This window comes from Falco peregrinus, chromosome 5 (genome assembly GCF_023634155.1).
Source record: "Falco peregrinus isolate bFalPer1 chromosome 5, bFalPer1.pri, whole genome shotgun sequence".
NCBI classification, from domain to species: Eukaryota; Metazoa; Chordata; class Aves; order Falconiformes; family Falconidae; genus Falco; species Falco peregrinus.
Window position 1 is genome coordinate 70,919,928 of NC_073725.1, and position 10,903 is coordinate 70,930,830.

General features: G+C 64.2%; 3 protein-coding genes across 10 annotated transcripts; all 3 read left to right on the forward strand.

Moving 5' to 3' along the window:
* Positions 1-207: 207 nt before the first annotated feature.
* Positions 208-5,253, forward strand: REEP6 (receptor accessory protein 6). 3 transcript variants are annotated; one of them, XR_008747341.1, is made up of 7 exons: positions 208-377; positions 3,007-3,100; positions 3,359-3,497; positions 3,813-3,981; positions 4,233-4,300; positions 4,799-4,953; positions 4,996-5,253. XR_008747341.1 is itself a non-coding variant. In XM_027796314.2 (6 exons), exons 1-6 carry the CDS (start codon positions 263-265, stop codon positions 4,814-4,816), a joined length of 603 nt encoding a protein of 200 aa, XP_027652115.2. In that variant the 5' UTR covers positions 208-262; the 3' UTR covers positions 4,817-5,253. The 3 variants fall into 3 exon arrangements, 2 of the variants coding, with proteins under 2 accessions (XP_027652115.2, XP_055660848.1); XM_027796314.2 differs by having other exon boundaries at positions 4,799-5,253; XM_055804873.1 differs by lacking the exon at positions 4,233-4,300 and having other exon boundaries at positions 210-377; positions 4,799-5,253.
* Positions 5,254-5,323: 70 nt separating this feature from the next.
* C5H19orf25 (chromosome 5 C19orf25 homolog) lies at positions 5,324-7,798 on the forward strand. Of its 3 annotated transcripts, none has more exons than XM_055804885.1 (3): positions 5,324-5,377; positions 6,252-6,469; positions 6,546-7,798. In XM_055804885.1, the coding sequence occupies exons 2-3, from the start codon at positions 6,277-6,279 to the stop codon at positions 6,725-6,727; spliced, it is 375 nt and encodes a 124-aa protein (XP_055660860.1). In that variant the 5' UTR covers positions 5,324-5,377; positions 6,252-6,276; the 3' UTR covers positions 6,728-7,798. The 3 variants fall into 3 exon arrangements, with proteins under 3 accessions (XP_055660860.1, XP_055660859.1, XP_055660861.1); XM_055804884.1 differs by having other exon boundaries at positions 5,357-5,437; XM_055804886.1 differs by having other exon boundaries at positions 5,357-5,437; positions 6,252-6,424.
* Positions 7,799-7,816: 18 nt separating this feature from the next.
* Positions 7,817-10,826, forward strand: GZMM (granzyme M). 4 transcript variants are annotated; one of them, XM_027796276.2, is made up of 6 exons: positions 7,817-8,114; positions 8,292-8,451; positions 8,575-8,719; positions 9,053-9,307; positions 9,619-9,742; positions 10,525-10,826. In XM_027796276.2, the coding sequence occupies exons 1-6, from the start codon at positions 7,817-7,819 to the stop codon at positions 10,530-10,532; spliced, it is 990 nt and encodes a 329-aa protein (XP_027652077.1). In that variant the 3' UTR covers positions 10,533-10,826. The 4 variants fall into 4 exon arrangements, with proteins under 4 accessions (XP_027652077.1, XP_055660809.1, XP_027652076.2 ...); XM_055804834.1 differs by having other exon boundaries at positions 7,940-8,114; positions 9,559-9,742; XM_027796275.2 differs by having other exon boundaries at positions 7,956-8,114; positions 9,526-9,742.
* Positions 10,827-10,903: the final 77 nt, after the last annotated feature.

Sequence of the window (10,903 nt, forward strand, 5' to 3'; positions counted from 1 at the left end):
CGCCGCCCCGCCAGTCGCGGCCTGGCTCCGCCCCCTTCCAGACCTGGCCGCGCCCCCTCCCGGCTTTGGCCCCGTCCATCCGCGCTCTGGTCTCGCCCTATTCAGCTCTGTCCCCGCCCACCCCCTCTCTGGCTCCGCCCCTCCCCGCTCTAGCCTCGTCCCTCTCTAACCGGTCCCCGCCCCTCCGTGGCCCCACCCCCCCGTGGCCCGGCCCCGCCCCTCCGTGGCCCGGCGCCGTGGCAGCGGGGCGGCCGCCGCAGCCATGGGCACGGTGCTGCAGCGCCTGCAGCGCCTCCTCGATCGCCCCGGGCCACTTGGCGACCTGCTGGGCCGCCTGGAGGCCCGCACCGGCGTCCAGCGGCTCTACCTGGCCACAGGTGCGACCGGCACCCCCGGGTCCCCCCCATCACCCCGGTCCTCGCTTCCCGCCCCTCCCATTTGGGGGGGTCTCCGAGGGTCTCTCCTCTATCCTGGGGTGTCCTGGCAGCCCCTCTGGGCTGTGGGGGGCGGGGGGCACGGGCAAGACCCCCATTTGGGCACACTGGCGGAGCAGGGCCGGGATGAGGGCCGGGGAGGGGGACAGCACCGCCTGTCCTCACCTTCGGCAGGCGTGAAATCCCGCACACTGACCCAAGGGGGAAGCACACCCCCAAAACCCGTGGGGTCTGCATGTCTGAGGTGTCAGCCAGGCCCTCAAGACCCTGCAGAAGCCTGGCCCTGACGGAGGGGGGTCTGTCGGGTCAGTCCCCAAATCATGGCAGGTCTGTCCAGTTGGGGACAGGAGCTCCTGTCCCAGTGTCCCTGTCCTCCCTGCCCGGCGGGAGGGCAGAGGCCCGGCTGTTAACCCGATCCTGTTTGCTCATTCCTGGGAAACCAGCTGGCATCTCCTGGAGGAGCGTCCTCCCAGCATGACGTGACCCCCCTCCGCGCTCTGACCCTCGGCCCCGTCCTGCTCTCTGCCAATTCACACCCCTCCGCATTCTCCAATTTGCTATTTTATATGAAACCTTTCCTGGTTTCCCCCTTCCTCAGCCTTTCACCTTCCGGTGCAATTTCCTGGTCCTTTACCTGCTGCGGGGCTCATTTTCCCACTCAGAGGGGAAAGGGCTCCATGAACGGGCACCTGCCACTGCCAGCAGGTTGGGTGTGGACGTGGTGTGTGGCAGCCGGGCGGCTTCTGAGCAAAAGGGTCTGGGGGCTTCGGTGGTGCTCGGGTCTGATGAGTTTTTGGGGGTAGGGGAGGAACAGAGGCACCGTTTCCACTGAAGAGCAATGATCCTGAGTTCTCGGTCCCTGTCCTGGAAAGGAGAAGCTGCTGCTAAACTAAAAATACTGGATTTGTCCCTCCTCTGGCTCTGGAGTAATTCCTGATTTGTGTTTGAAGCCAGCAGGGTCGGTTCTGGATCCCCGGAGCCAGGAACAACCCCTGGGCTGTGGTTTGGAGCCCATCTTGCCTGGCCTCTGGGCAGCACAGCCAGGTCAGCCGTGCAGTGGCTTTGGTGGAGTAAAAAATCATCCCGGAGGATGGTGTCTCCTTCCCAAGGCACGGGGCCGGCCCTCACGCTGGCTGCTTGCCCTCCTTGCTGGGACAGGCATGGTGGGATGGCTCCGGCCACCCCCCTCAGCAGCTCTTTGTAAGCAAAACCTTTCACTTGGTTTTTTGCTGTTACATAAATTTCTCTGGGGGCTAAACTTAGCCCGTGAAATCCTTCCTAAGGCTCTGGGGGGAAATAAAACCCAGTGCTGCCTGAACCTGCCTCGGAGTTTTCCTTGAAGGGAGATTTGTGATTGCTCCAAAGCCGTGTTGCTCCTGCCTGTCTCCTGGGAAAGACCCGAAGCCCCGTTGGTGCCCGGGGGGGGGCGGGCAGAGCAAGGTGCAGAAATGCTACAGTGAGCAGAGCGGGGATAATCCATTCCCTGAGCCCAAGCAAGGGCTTTTCTCTAATTCACTGGCACAGACGAGTTAAGTCCTGGCTTTCCTGCCCGCTGCAGGGCACAGAGCTTGCGCAGGCGGAGGAGTTTTTACGGAGCGTGGGGGAGATGCTGCTGGCCTGTGACTGTAAATACCCTTGACTCCGGCTCTGCATGTCCCCCCAAGCTGCTTTCCTGCCCCCATCAGGGTCTGTGTGTCAGCAGGTTGGGAGGGAGCTGTGGGGGGCTGGCATCTCCGGGCCCCCTGAGCCCACACCTGAGCAAGAGCTCTTCCCTGTGGCCACGGTTTTGGCAGCAAGGGCTCCTTGCCCTGGCTTCCCACATCCACCGGCTCTCCCAGCTCCACTGATCCGGCCTCTGTCTGAGGGCTGGGCAGGCTCCAAATGACCAAAGTCTTGGCTTACATTTAATTTTAATGATTTAATTTAATAACAAGGCAGTGGGATTGGATTGCTGGTTCTCAAGGGGCTGAATTCTTAATGAACAGCGGCTGCTCAGCACAAGCACGTGCAGGAGCTGTGTCTAGGGAGCAGAAGGGAGCTGCCCCCAGGCCCTTGGCTCTGGTGGCAAGGCTTTTCCTTGAACAGTCGTTACCAAAATGCCAAGCGGATCCAAGCCCTGCACACAGAGAAGCTCGGTGCTTTGACTTTGGACCACAGGTGTGTGTTAAAAGTCTCTGCTTCTGACATCTCCACAACCTTGGCCCAGGTCCAGGCTGGCGACGGGTCAAAAGCTTTGCAAGTTTATTGTAGTAAAGTCCCTTCCAGGCCAGGGAGGGGACAAACGGTGACAGGAGGAGGTTGCAGCTCCCTTGGGAATGAGCAAGCACCTGCGCTCCACGACAGACTCTGCCACATGGCTGCGCAGATGGCATGTTGAGCAACTCCGTGGTCTGGTGTGCAGAGGGTCATACTGGGATTAACTGATGGTGGCTGTTATTCCCAACTAGAGGGTCCTAGCATGTGCCTTTTCTCACTACTGCGATGAGAAAGCTGCTCAGCAGACTGAGCCGGGGTCTCTCCTCACCATCTATGTCAGCAGGCATGTGACGGTCCTTTCTGTCCCCCCTGGCAGGTTCTGTGGCATTCCTGGGGCTGTACCTCGTGTTTGGCTATGGCGCCTCACTGCTCTGCAACCTCATTGGCTTCGTCTACCCCGCATACGTCTCGTAAGTACCAGTGTCCCAGCTCAGCCTCCCTTGCAGCATCTGGAGAGCATTCCCTGGCCTTAGCTGAGGGTCTCCTTGGTAAACAGGGAGTTACAGTTGGGAAGCTCTTAGGACCTTCCTGAAAATGCTGGGACCCAGCTTGGGAGCAGCAGCACCCGGTAGGCAGGTTTGTTCCAGGGTTTGGAGGACTGGGGAAGGAGGTGCCCACCCTGGCAGCAGGACTGCAGCAGCAGTGCCCTTCTCACTCTCCTGCTGCAGCATCAAAGCCATCGAGAGCTCCAGCAAGGAGGATGACACCACGTGGCTGACATACTGGGTGGTGTACGGCATCTTCAGCGTAGCAGAGTTCTTCTCTGACACCTTCCTCTACTGGTTCCCCTTCTACTACGCTGGAAAGGTAACAGCTTTGCCAGGGGCTGCTGGGGCCAGTCCTTTCACCTGGTGGCTGAACTTGGAGGAACCAAGTGTGATGGGCTCTGCCCTGTTATCAGGGCGGTGGTTGTGGCCACGGTGGGGCCACAGTCCAGTGTGGAGCTTCCCACATCAGCTGAGGTCCTGGTACCTCCAGCGAGCTCCAGCCTTGGGAAGCTGCTGCCTTTGGGCCAAGCTGGGACTGGAGCAGCTCAGCTCTTCTCTCTTGTGGGGGCTGCTTTGCTCAGCCTGGGCCCTGCCTTACCATCTTCCAGCTCTGGAGTGTCTCTCCTCCCTGCAGTGCCTGTTCCTGGTGTGGTGCATGGCCCCCGTCTCCTGGAATGGGTCACAGGTGCTCTACCAGAACATCATCCGGCCCTGGTTCCTCAAGCATCACCAGACCGTGGACAACGTGCTGGGCAACCTCAGCGCTAAAGCCCTGGACACAGCTTCCAGCATCACCCGAGAAGGTAACGTGGGCCCCCCAGTCCCTGCTGTCCTTCCCTGTGTCCGGGGCAGGCTGTCTTCTCTGGAGCACAGCCCAACTCCACTGGGATGCAGGCAACTCTCACTTTAATTACCAGCAAGCAGCTGTCCCTCTGTGACCACGGGCCGTGCTCTCACGGCTGCAGCCCCGTCCCGCCGCGGTGGCAGGAGCCAGGCTGGGGGCTTGCTCTCCTCTCTATAATTCTCTCTCTTCTCTTTGCGCCTCACGGTCCAGTCCTGCAGACTCTGGTCAGCAGCAGAGCCCGGCTGACGGCCGAGGTGGCACCGCAGCTCAGCTTGTCTGTATGTAAAGAGCCGCGGTTCCCGCTGCCGCTGAGGGGGGAAGGGGACGTTCTGTGCTGGTTGCCTTGCTGCTACCACCTGACACTTGGCCGAATCCTGTGGATGGCCACGGCACTGGCCAAACCACTCTCCTGCTCTTGCAAATGCTGATGTGGCCCACACACAACCACCCCTTCCTCCCTTGGCATTGGTAGAGCAGGCGCTTGCCCTCCTGCTTCTCCGTAGCCAGAAACACCCCCCATAGCCAGACCCCCAAGCCATGTGTCGTCCCTTGGCCCTGCCATGTCTGTGTGTTCCTCAGTGCTGGCACCAACTTGGGGCTCCCAACCAAAGCCCGCTGGATGCAGGAGCTGCCTGCCAGGCCTGGGGAGGGCAGGAGCGGGAGGGAATGGGAACGGGATGGTGGTGCACGGCCAGGCTGGGCTCATCCCCAGGCCACTGGCTGGGTGGCCACTGCTCCAGGGACAGGCTCCAACACTGTCCCCGTGTCTCCTGCAGCCTCCAGAGCAGCCCTGAACCTGGCACAGGAAGCGGAGAAGAGCAAGTGAGAGGGGCCTGTAGTGGCACTGGCACCGCAACCCCGAGCCTGGGCCTGGAGCCACCCAGGCCAGACCTTGGGCCCTTAGTCCACCTATGCCAGGCCCGGGTCCCAGGTCGCAGCCCCCACTGAGCCAGACCCAGGTCCCGAGACCCAGGTCCCAGCCCCTACTGAGCCAGACCCGGGTCCCGAGTCCCAGACCCCAACCCCCACTGGGCCAGACCCAGACCCAAGTCCAAGACCCGGGTCCCAGGTCCCAGCCCCCACTGGGCCAGACCCAGGCTCCAGGTCCCAGGTCCCACATTCCAGGTCCCATTAGGCCAGGCCCGGGCCCGTCTTCCCCTGACTCGATCCCAGCCCCCACCGCTGCTGCCCCCAATAAACCCCCGGAGACCCCCAGGGCTCCGCAAACCACGCGCCTCCGTGTGCTCCCTGCGGGCGGCGCCTTTAAGAGCGAGAGGGCGGGGCCGTGGGGGCGGGGTGGGCGTGACGTAGGGGGGCGTGACGTAGGGGGCGTGGCGGAAGCGCGGCGCGGGCCGGTGGGCGAGGGGACGTGGCGGGGGAGCGTCGCGGGGGGGGGGGCATCTGCCCATCCTGGGGTGGGTCCTGTCTGTCCGGGGGGCGTCTGTCTGTCCTGGGGGGTGCAAGGGGGGTGTCCGTCTGTCTGTCTGTCTGTCCTGGGGGGTGGGGGTGGGGGCAAGGGAGGGGGCGGCTCTGTCTGTCCATGCCGGGGCGGGGGGCTCCTGTCTGTCCTGGGGTGGACAAGGGGGGGGCCTCTGTCTGTCTGTCCTGGGGTGGGCGGGGTGTGTGTGTGATCTGTCCCTCCATACTGGAGGTGTGTGTGTCTGTCTGTCTTGGGGCAGGCAAGTGGGGGCCTCTGTCTGGGGGAGGCTGGGGGTCTGTCTGTCCTGGGATGGGCAAAAGCGGGGGGGTGTCTGTCTGTCTGTCCCAGGGGCAGAGGTCTGTCTTGTTGGGGGGGGCATGTCTGTCTGTCCTGGGGTGGGTAGGCGGGAGGCCCCATCTGTGTGTCCTGAGGGGGGAGTGGGGCAAGGCTGGGGGGGCCTCTGTCTGTCCCCGGGGAGCTCTATCTGTCTGTCCTGGGGTGGGCAAGAGATGGGAGGTCGCTCTCCACCTGTCCAGGGAGGGTGAGGGTCAGTCTGTCCTGGGATGGGCAGTGTCTGTCTGTCCTAGCGGGTGGGGAGGGGGTCTGTCCACCCTGCAGCAGGTGGCAGGAGGTCGATCGGGACAGGCAAGGGGCAGCAGGGGATCTGCCTGCCTGTTGGGGGGGGGGGCAGGGGGGTCTGTGTGTCTGTCCGAAGGGCAGCATGAGGGAGGGGGGGGGGTGTCGGTCAGTCTGTCTCTCTGTTGGTTGGGGTGGGGGCAGCGCAGGCCACTTATCCCCTGCCCCCCCAGCCCCCATGCATGAGGCCACCCCGTGATGAGCTCCAAGGCCAAGCGGGTGCTGCCCACCCGCCCTGAGCCCCCCAGCGTGGAGCAGATCCTGGCTGACGTGCAGGGCACCCACCCAGGCGACCCCATCTTCCTCCTCCCCACGGAGCCCTGCCGGGACCACGGCCCCTCCCCAGGTGAGCAGAGAGAGCAGGGTGGGCTGGGGTCTCCACCACCCCCAGGTGAGCTGAGAGGGCAGGGTGGGTGGGGGGCTCCCCCAGCCCCAGGTTGAGCCCCCCCTGCCCTGCCCCCTGCCAGGCTCCCCCAGCCCCGCTGTGGACGAGAGGGAGCAGCTCTACTGGCAGAGCCGTTCCTACGTGGAGATGAACCAGCGGCTGCAGGAATCCCAGGAGCGGCTGCGGGAGCAGTGCGAGGAGCTGCGGCAGGCGGGAATGGCCTTGGAGCGCGGCATTTCGGAAATGAAGCAGAAAGCTTTCTGAGCCCGGCGGCCTTAGTGCTCGAGATCCCTCTACACAGGTGCCGGAGTTTCCTCGGGACTCCAGCAGTTGCGGTTTTGCCTGCCTGAATCGGGGGTAGAGCCACTAGGGTTTGGTTTACGGGAGGATCTGGCGTTGCCACGCCTTGCCGGCACCTCGCTGGCGTGTCGGAGGGGCTGTGCCACCTTGGCAGCCTGACCTTTCCCTGGGGAGCGGTGTGATCTGCTGCCCATGGCCGGGGTAGAGCTGGCTGGCACGGCAGCACGTTCCTGGTGCAGGAGGAAAGGCTCGGCTGCCGCCCTTGGTCCCTGCTGCCTGTGAACTTGATCCCCCGTGGGTGGCATGTCCTTTGCACCCTTGCGCCACAGCTTCACCTATGACTTTTCCATCTGGTACTGCCCTGAGGATGACCACATCGCCTCCCGCATCTCGGAACGCTTGAAGAAAGAGGGTTTTCGGGGCTACACAGAGCACCAAGACCAAGTAGCCGGGACATCCGTCGTCCTGACTGCTATCAAGGTCATCGAGGCCAGCCGAGTGGCCATCCTTCTCCTCTCCGCCAAGTCACTGGGCGACCCGTGGTGCCATCGTGTTTCCCAGTGGAACCTGTATCACATCATCCACTGCCATGGCACCAAGGTGATCCCCGTCTACGTGGGCGTGAAGAAAGACCAGGTGCCCGGCTTCCTGCAGCACCTCCTGGAGCTGGAGTACCAGACCGAGTTCTTCTTTGACAGGCTCGTGCACAGCCTGCGAACGTCCCACTCGGCCACCAGCCGGGCCAGGCCAGCCCCAGTCCCCAAAGCAAAGAGCTGAGGGACCCAGGGTGGCTGGGGGGCAGTTTTGCAGCCTCTCTGGGGTCCGCAGCCCGGTTTTACAGCCTGTTCAGGGGCCAGCGTCCCATATTGCAGCCTCCTTGGGGTCTGGGGGGTGGTTTTGCAGCCTCTTTGGGGTCCCGGGGGCCGATGGCCCTGCAGTGATGGTGGCAGGAGCAGAGTTGTCCTGTAGTGCTAATAAAGGTGGTGGCAATGGGTCACCCCAGTGCTGGGGATTGTCACAAATCTCACTAAAACCCTTCTGGGAGAACTGAAGATGCGCCCTGCTGTCTGCACGCCCCCACGGGGGCTGAAATCGAAGCCAGACCCCGGGGAGCACTGGCGTTGCTGCAGGTGGTTTCGCACCCCTGCAGCCGTCACCCTGTGGGTGCCTCTTCCCCTTCCTGCCCCCCTTGGGGGTGGTCCGTGCTCCCCTTTCACACGTGATGTGGGGCCTCCTCTGCTGCCGGTGTGGAGTGCAGCAGCATCGTGTCACTTCGGCAGAGGGATGGGGGTGAGGGGCAGCCCTGGGGGGCTGCTGCTGCTGCTGGTGGTCCTCTCTTTGGCTGGGCTGGGTGAGCACCGGGGCGGTGGGTTGGGGGCGACTGGCAGGGTCGTGGTATTGCTGGCTGACAGGGATGGGGCTGCTGGGGGGGCTGGGACGTGCTGGGGACCCCCAGCCCTTTCCCTCTTGATGGGGCAGCCGATGGGTGGCAGCTGGACACCGGGACAGGCTGTCCTTTCCCCCGCAGCGCAGGGCTGGCTGCAGCCATCGGTTATTGGGGGACACGAAGCCAGACCCCACTCCAGGCCCTACATGGTGTCCATCCAGTTCGGGGGGGTTCATGCCTGTGGGGGTGCGCTGCTGCACAAGCGGTGGGTGCTGACGGCCGCCCACTGCTTCCCTCAGCCGTGAGTCTGGAGTGGCCGCATCCTGCCTGGTGCGGTGGGGTGTCTCGGTGGGGTACACACGGCCAGCACTGGGCTGTGGCCAGCACTGGGCTCCCACCAACACTGGCTCTCACTGTGGGGCAGGATGAGGGCCAGCGGCACGGTGGTGGTGGGGCTGCACAGGCTGCAGGAGCTGGGGGTGGACACGCAGACCTTCCCCATCCGGATGGCCTGTCCCCACCCTGGCTATGACCGACAGACAATGGAGAACGACCTTCTCCTTCTCCAGGTGGGGCTTGCACCGGCCGCAGGGCAGGGTTTGCCATGGGGCTGGAGCAGCGAGACCCTTGGCAGTGCCACGAGGGCAGCCGGTGAGGGGGCAGGTGGGGTCTGTGCCATGCCGGTGCTGAGTGACATTTCCTCTTGTCACCTCCAAGCTGCTGAGTGACATTTCCTCTTGTCACCTCCAAGCGCTTTCGCAGCTTGGTGACATCCCCCAGCTCCTGCAGGTGCTGTGCTGGTTTGGTGTTCCCCCTCAGCCACCCCCCCACGGCAGCAGGGTGCTACCTGCCAGCCCCAGCCGTGGCAGGGGGTCTAATGCTGCCCACCACCCTGTCTGCAGCTGGAGGGGAAGGTGGCACTGAGCAGGACACGGCGGGTCATCGGGCTGCTGGGCCAGGAGCCGGTGGGGGGGGCAGCCTGCAGCTTGGCAGGCTGGGGGCGCCGGGGGCGCCGGGGGCTCTCGCCCACGCTGCAGGAGCTGGAGGTCACGGTGCTGGACACGCAGATGTGCAACAACAGCCGCTTCTGGGACGGCGGCATCAGCCCCACCATGATCTGTTTCCAGGGGCACTGTCGGGGCTCAGCACCCTCCAAGGTGAGGAGGAGCTGGATGGGGGGCAAAGGGCTTTGCAAGGGGGGCAACCGGCTGCAAAGCTCTGCCCACCCTGAGCCACCGTTCTTGGGTGTGGGGGACCCCAGGGAGGATGCTCACCCCGAGCAGAGAGGCAAGATGCGCCACCAAGCATCGGGGGGGTGTGGGGGTGGTTCCTGGCCCCTGGCTGGGGTCCACACCCCACTGTCACCCCCACCCAGGGTGACTCTGGTGGCCCCTTGGTGTGTGGGAAGCGGGCGGCGGTGGCCGGTGTGTTGTCCTTCACCAGCCAGGACCTCACCGACCCTTTCAAGCCACCGGTTGCCACCTCGGCTGTGAAGCACAAGAAATGGATCCGGAAAACGCTGCGGGGGGGCTGCGGCTCCCCCCAGGCCCCAGCGCATGGGACAGACAGACCACCCGTTCCTATTTACACAGGTTGGCTTTTAATTCTTAATACTGTCCAGAGTCCCAGTCAAATAACATCCTTGGTACATACATACAGCGATGGGGGAGGGGGGCCCGGCAAAACCCGCAGGATTGTCCGTGCAGGAGGGGGCACACATGGAGTGGTGGTGGTGGCGGGCGGGAGTGGGGGGCACTGCTGGCTCTCCTGGTCATGCACATGGTCATGGCACGCAGGAGTGGGGACACGTGCTGCCCCCAGGGACTTTGTCCCCATGACCCTGGTGCACGTCCCTGGGGACATCGTGTGTGTCCCCCCACAGCTCTAGTGTCTTCCTGGCCTCCGTGCGTACTCCCATGGCTCTGGTGCAACCCCCCAGAGCCCCTCGCTACGCTCCCCCAGCCCACAGGCCCACAGGTCACCCCATTGCAAGCTGTAGGGTGGGAGATACCCAAGGGGTCAGGGAGCACCTGGACCAGGGGGTCCCTCTGCAGCCTGCCCCATCCCTGGGGCTGAGACCCTTCCTGCACACCCCATCCCGGCCCCGGGGCCGGCTGGCAGCAGGAGCGGGGGTGTCCCCCGTGCTTTGGGGCCGGGAGCCCCCGTGCTCGTGGGCGCAGTCCAGTCCTGGGTGGACTCGTGTCCACGGCCTGTGGGGACATGCCGGGATCCTGGCTGCGAGCCGGGATGGGGCTCTTCCACCCCAGGGGTGGGAAGCTGAGGGGGCTGCAGATGGGAGTGAGGGGCCCCAGACCCTTCCCTGAGGGTTGGGCACCCTGGTGCCGGCTCAGCACCCCATCCCCTCCCAACACAGCGCCCTAGCCTGGTGACACGACCCTGTGAGCAGCCCCCCTGACCCGAGCCCGCTGGGACTCCTGCCGCCTGGCTCCTCCCGATGCCACCTTGAACCTCTGCAAGCACTATGGCTGCAGGTTGCCCATTAGCAATCAGCTGTGCACCTTAATTAGGCACCTCCAGCAGCACAGCTGGGGAGTCCTGACCCCTGTCTCCCCATGGCCACGTGCTCTCCCCCCCACAAAGCCTCTCCCTGCGTGGATCCAGCCGTGCGTTCCTTTCCCCCCCCCCGTTAATAAATGAGCTGTGATTGCTGGCAGAGCCGGGTGTTGGTGCTGCAACGAGCTGAAGCATGCGGCGGAGACCTGGCGTCGGGGCGCAGCATCTTCCCGGTGTGC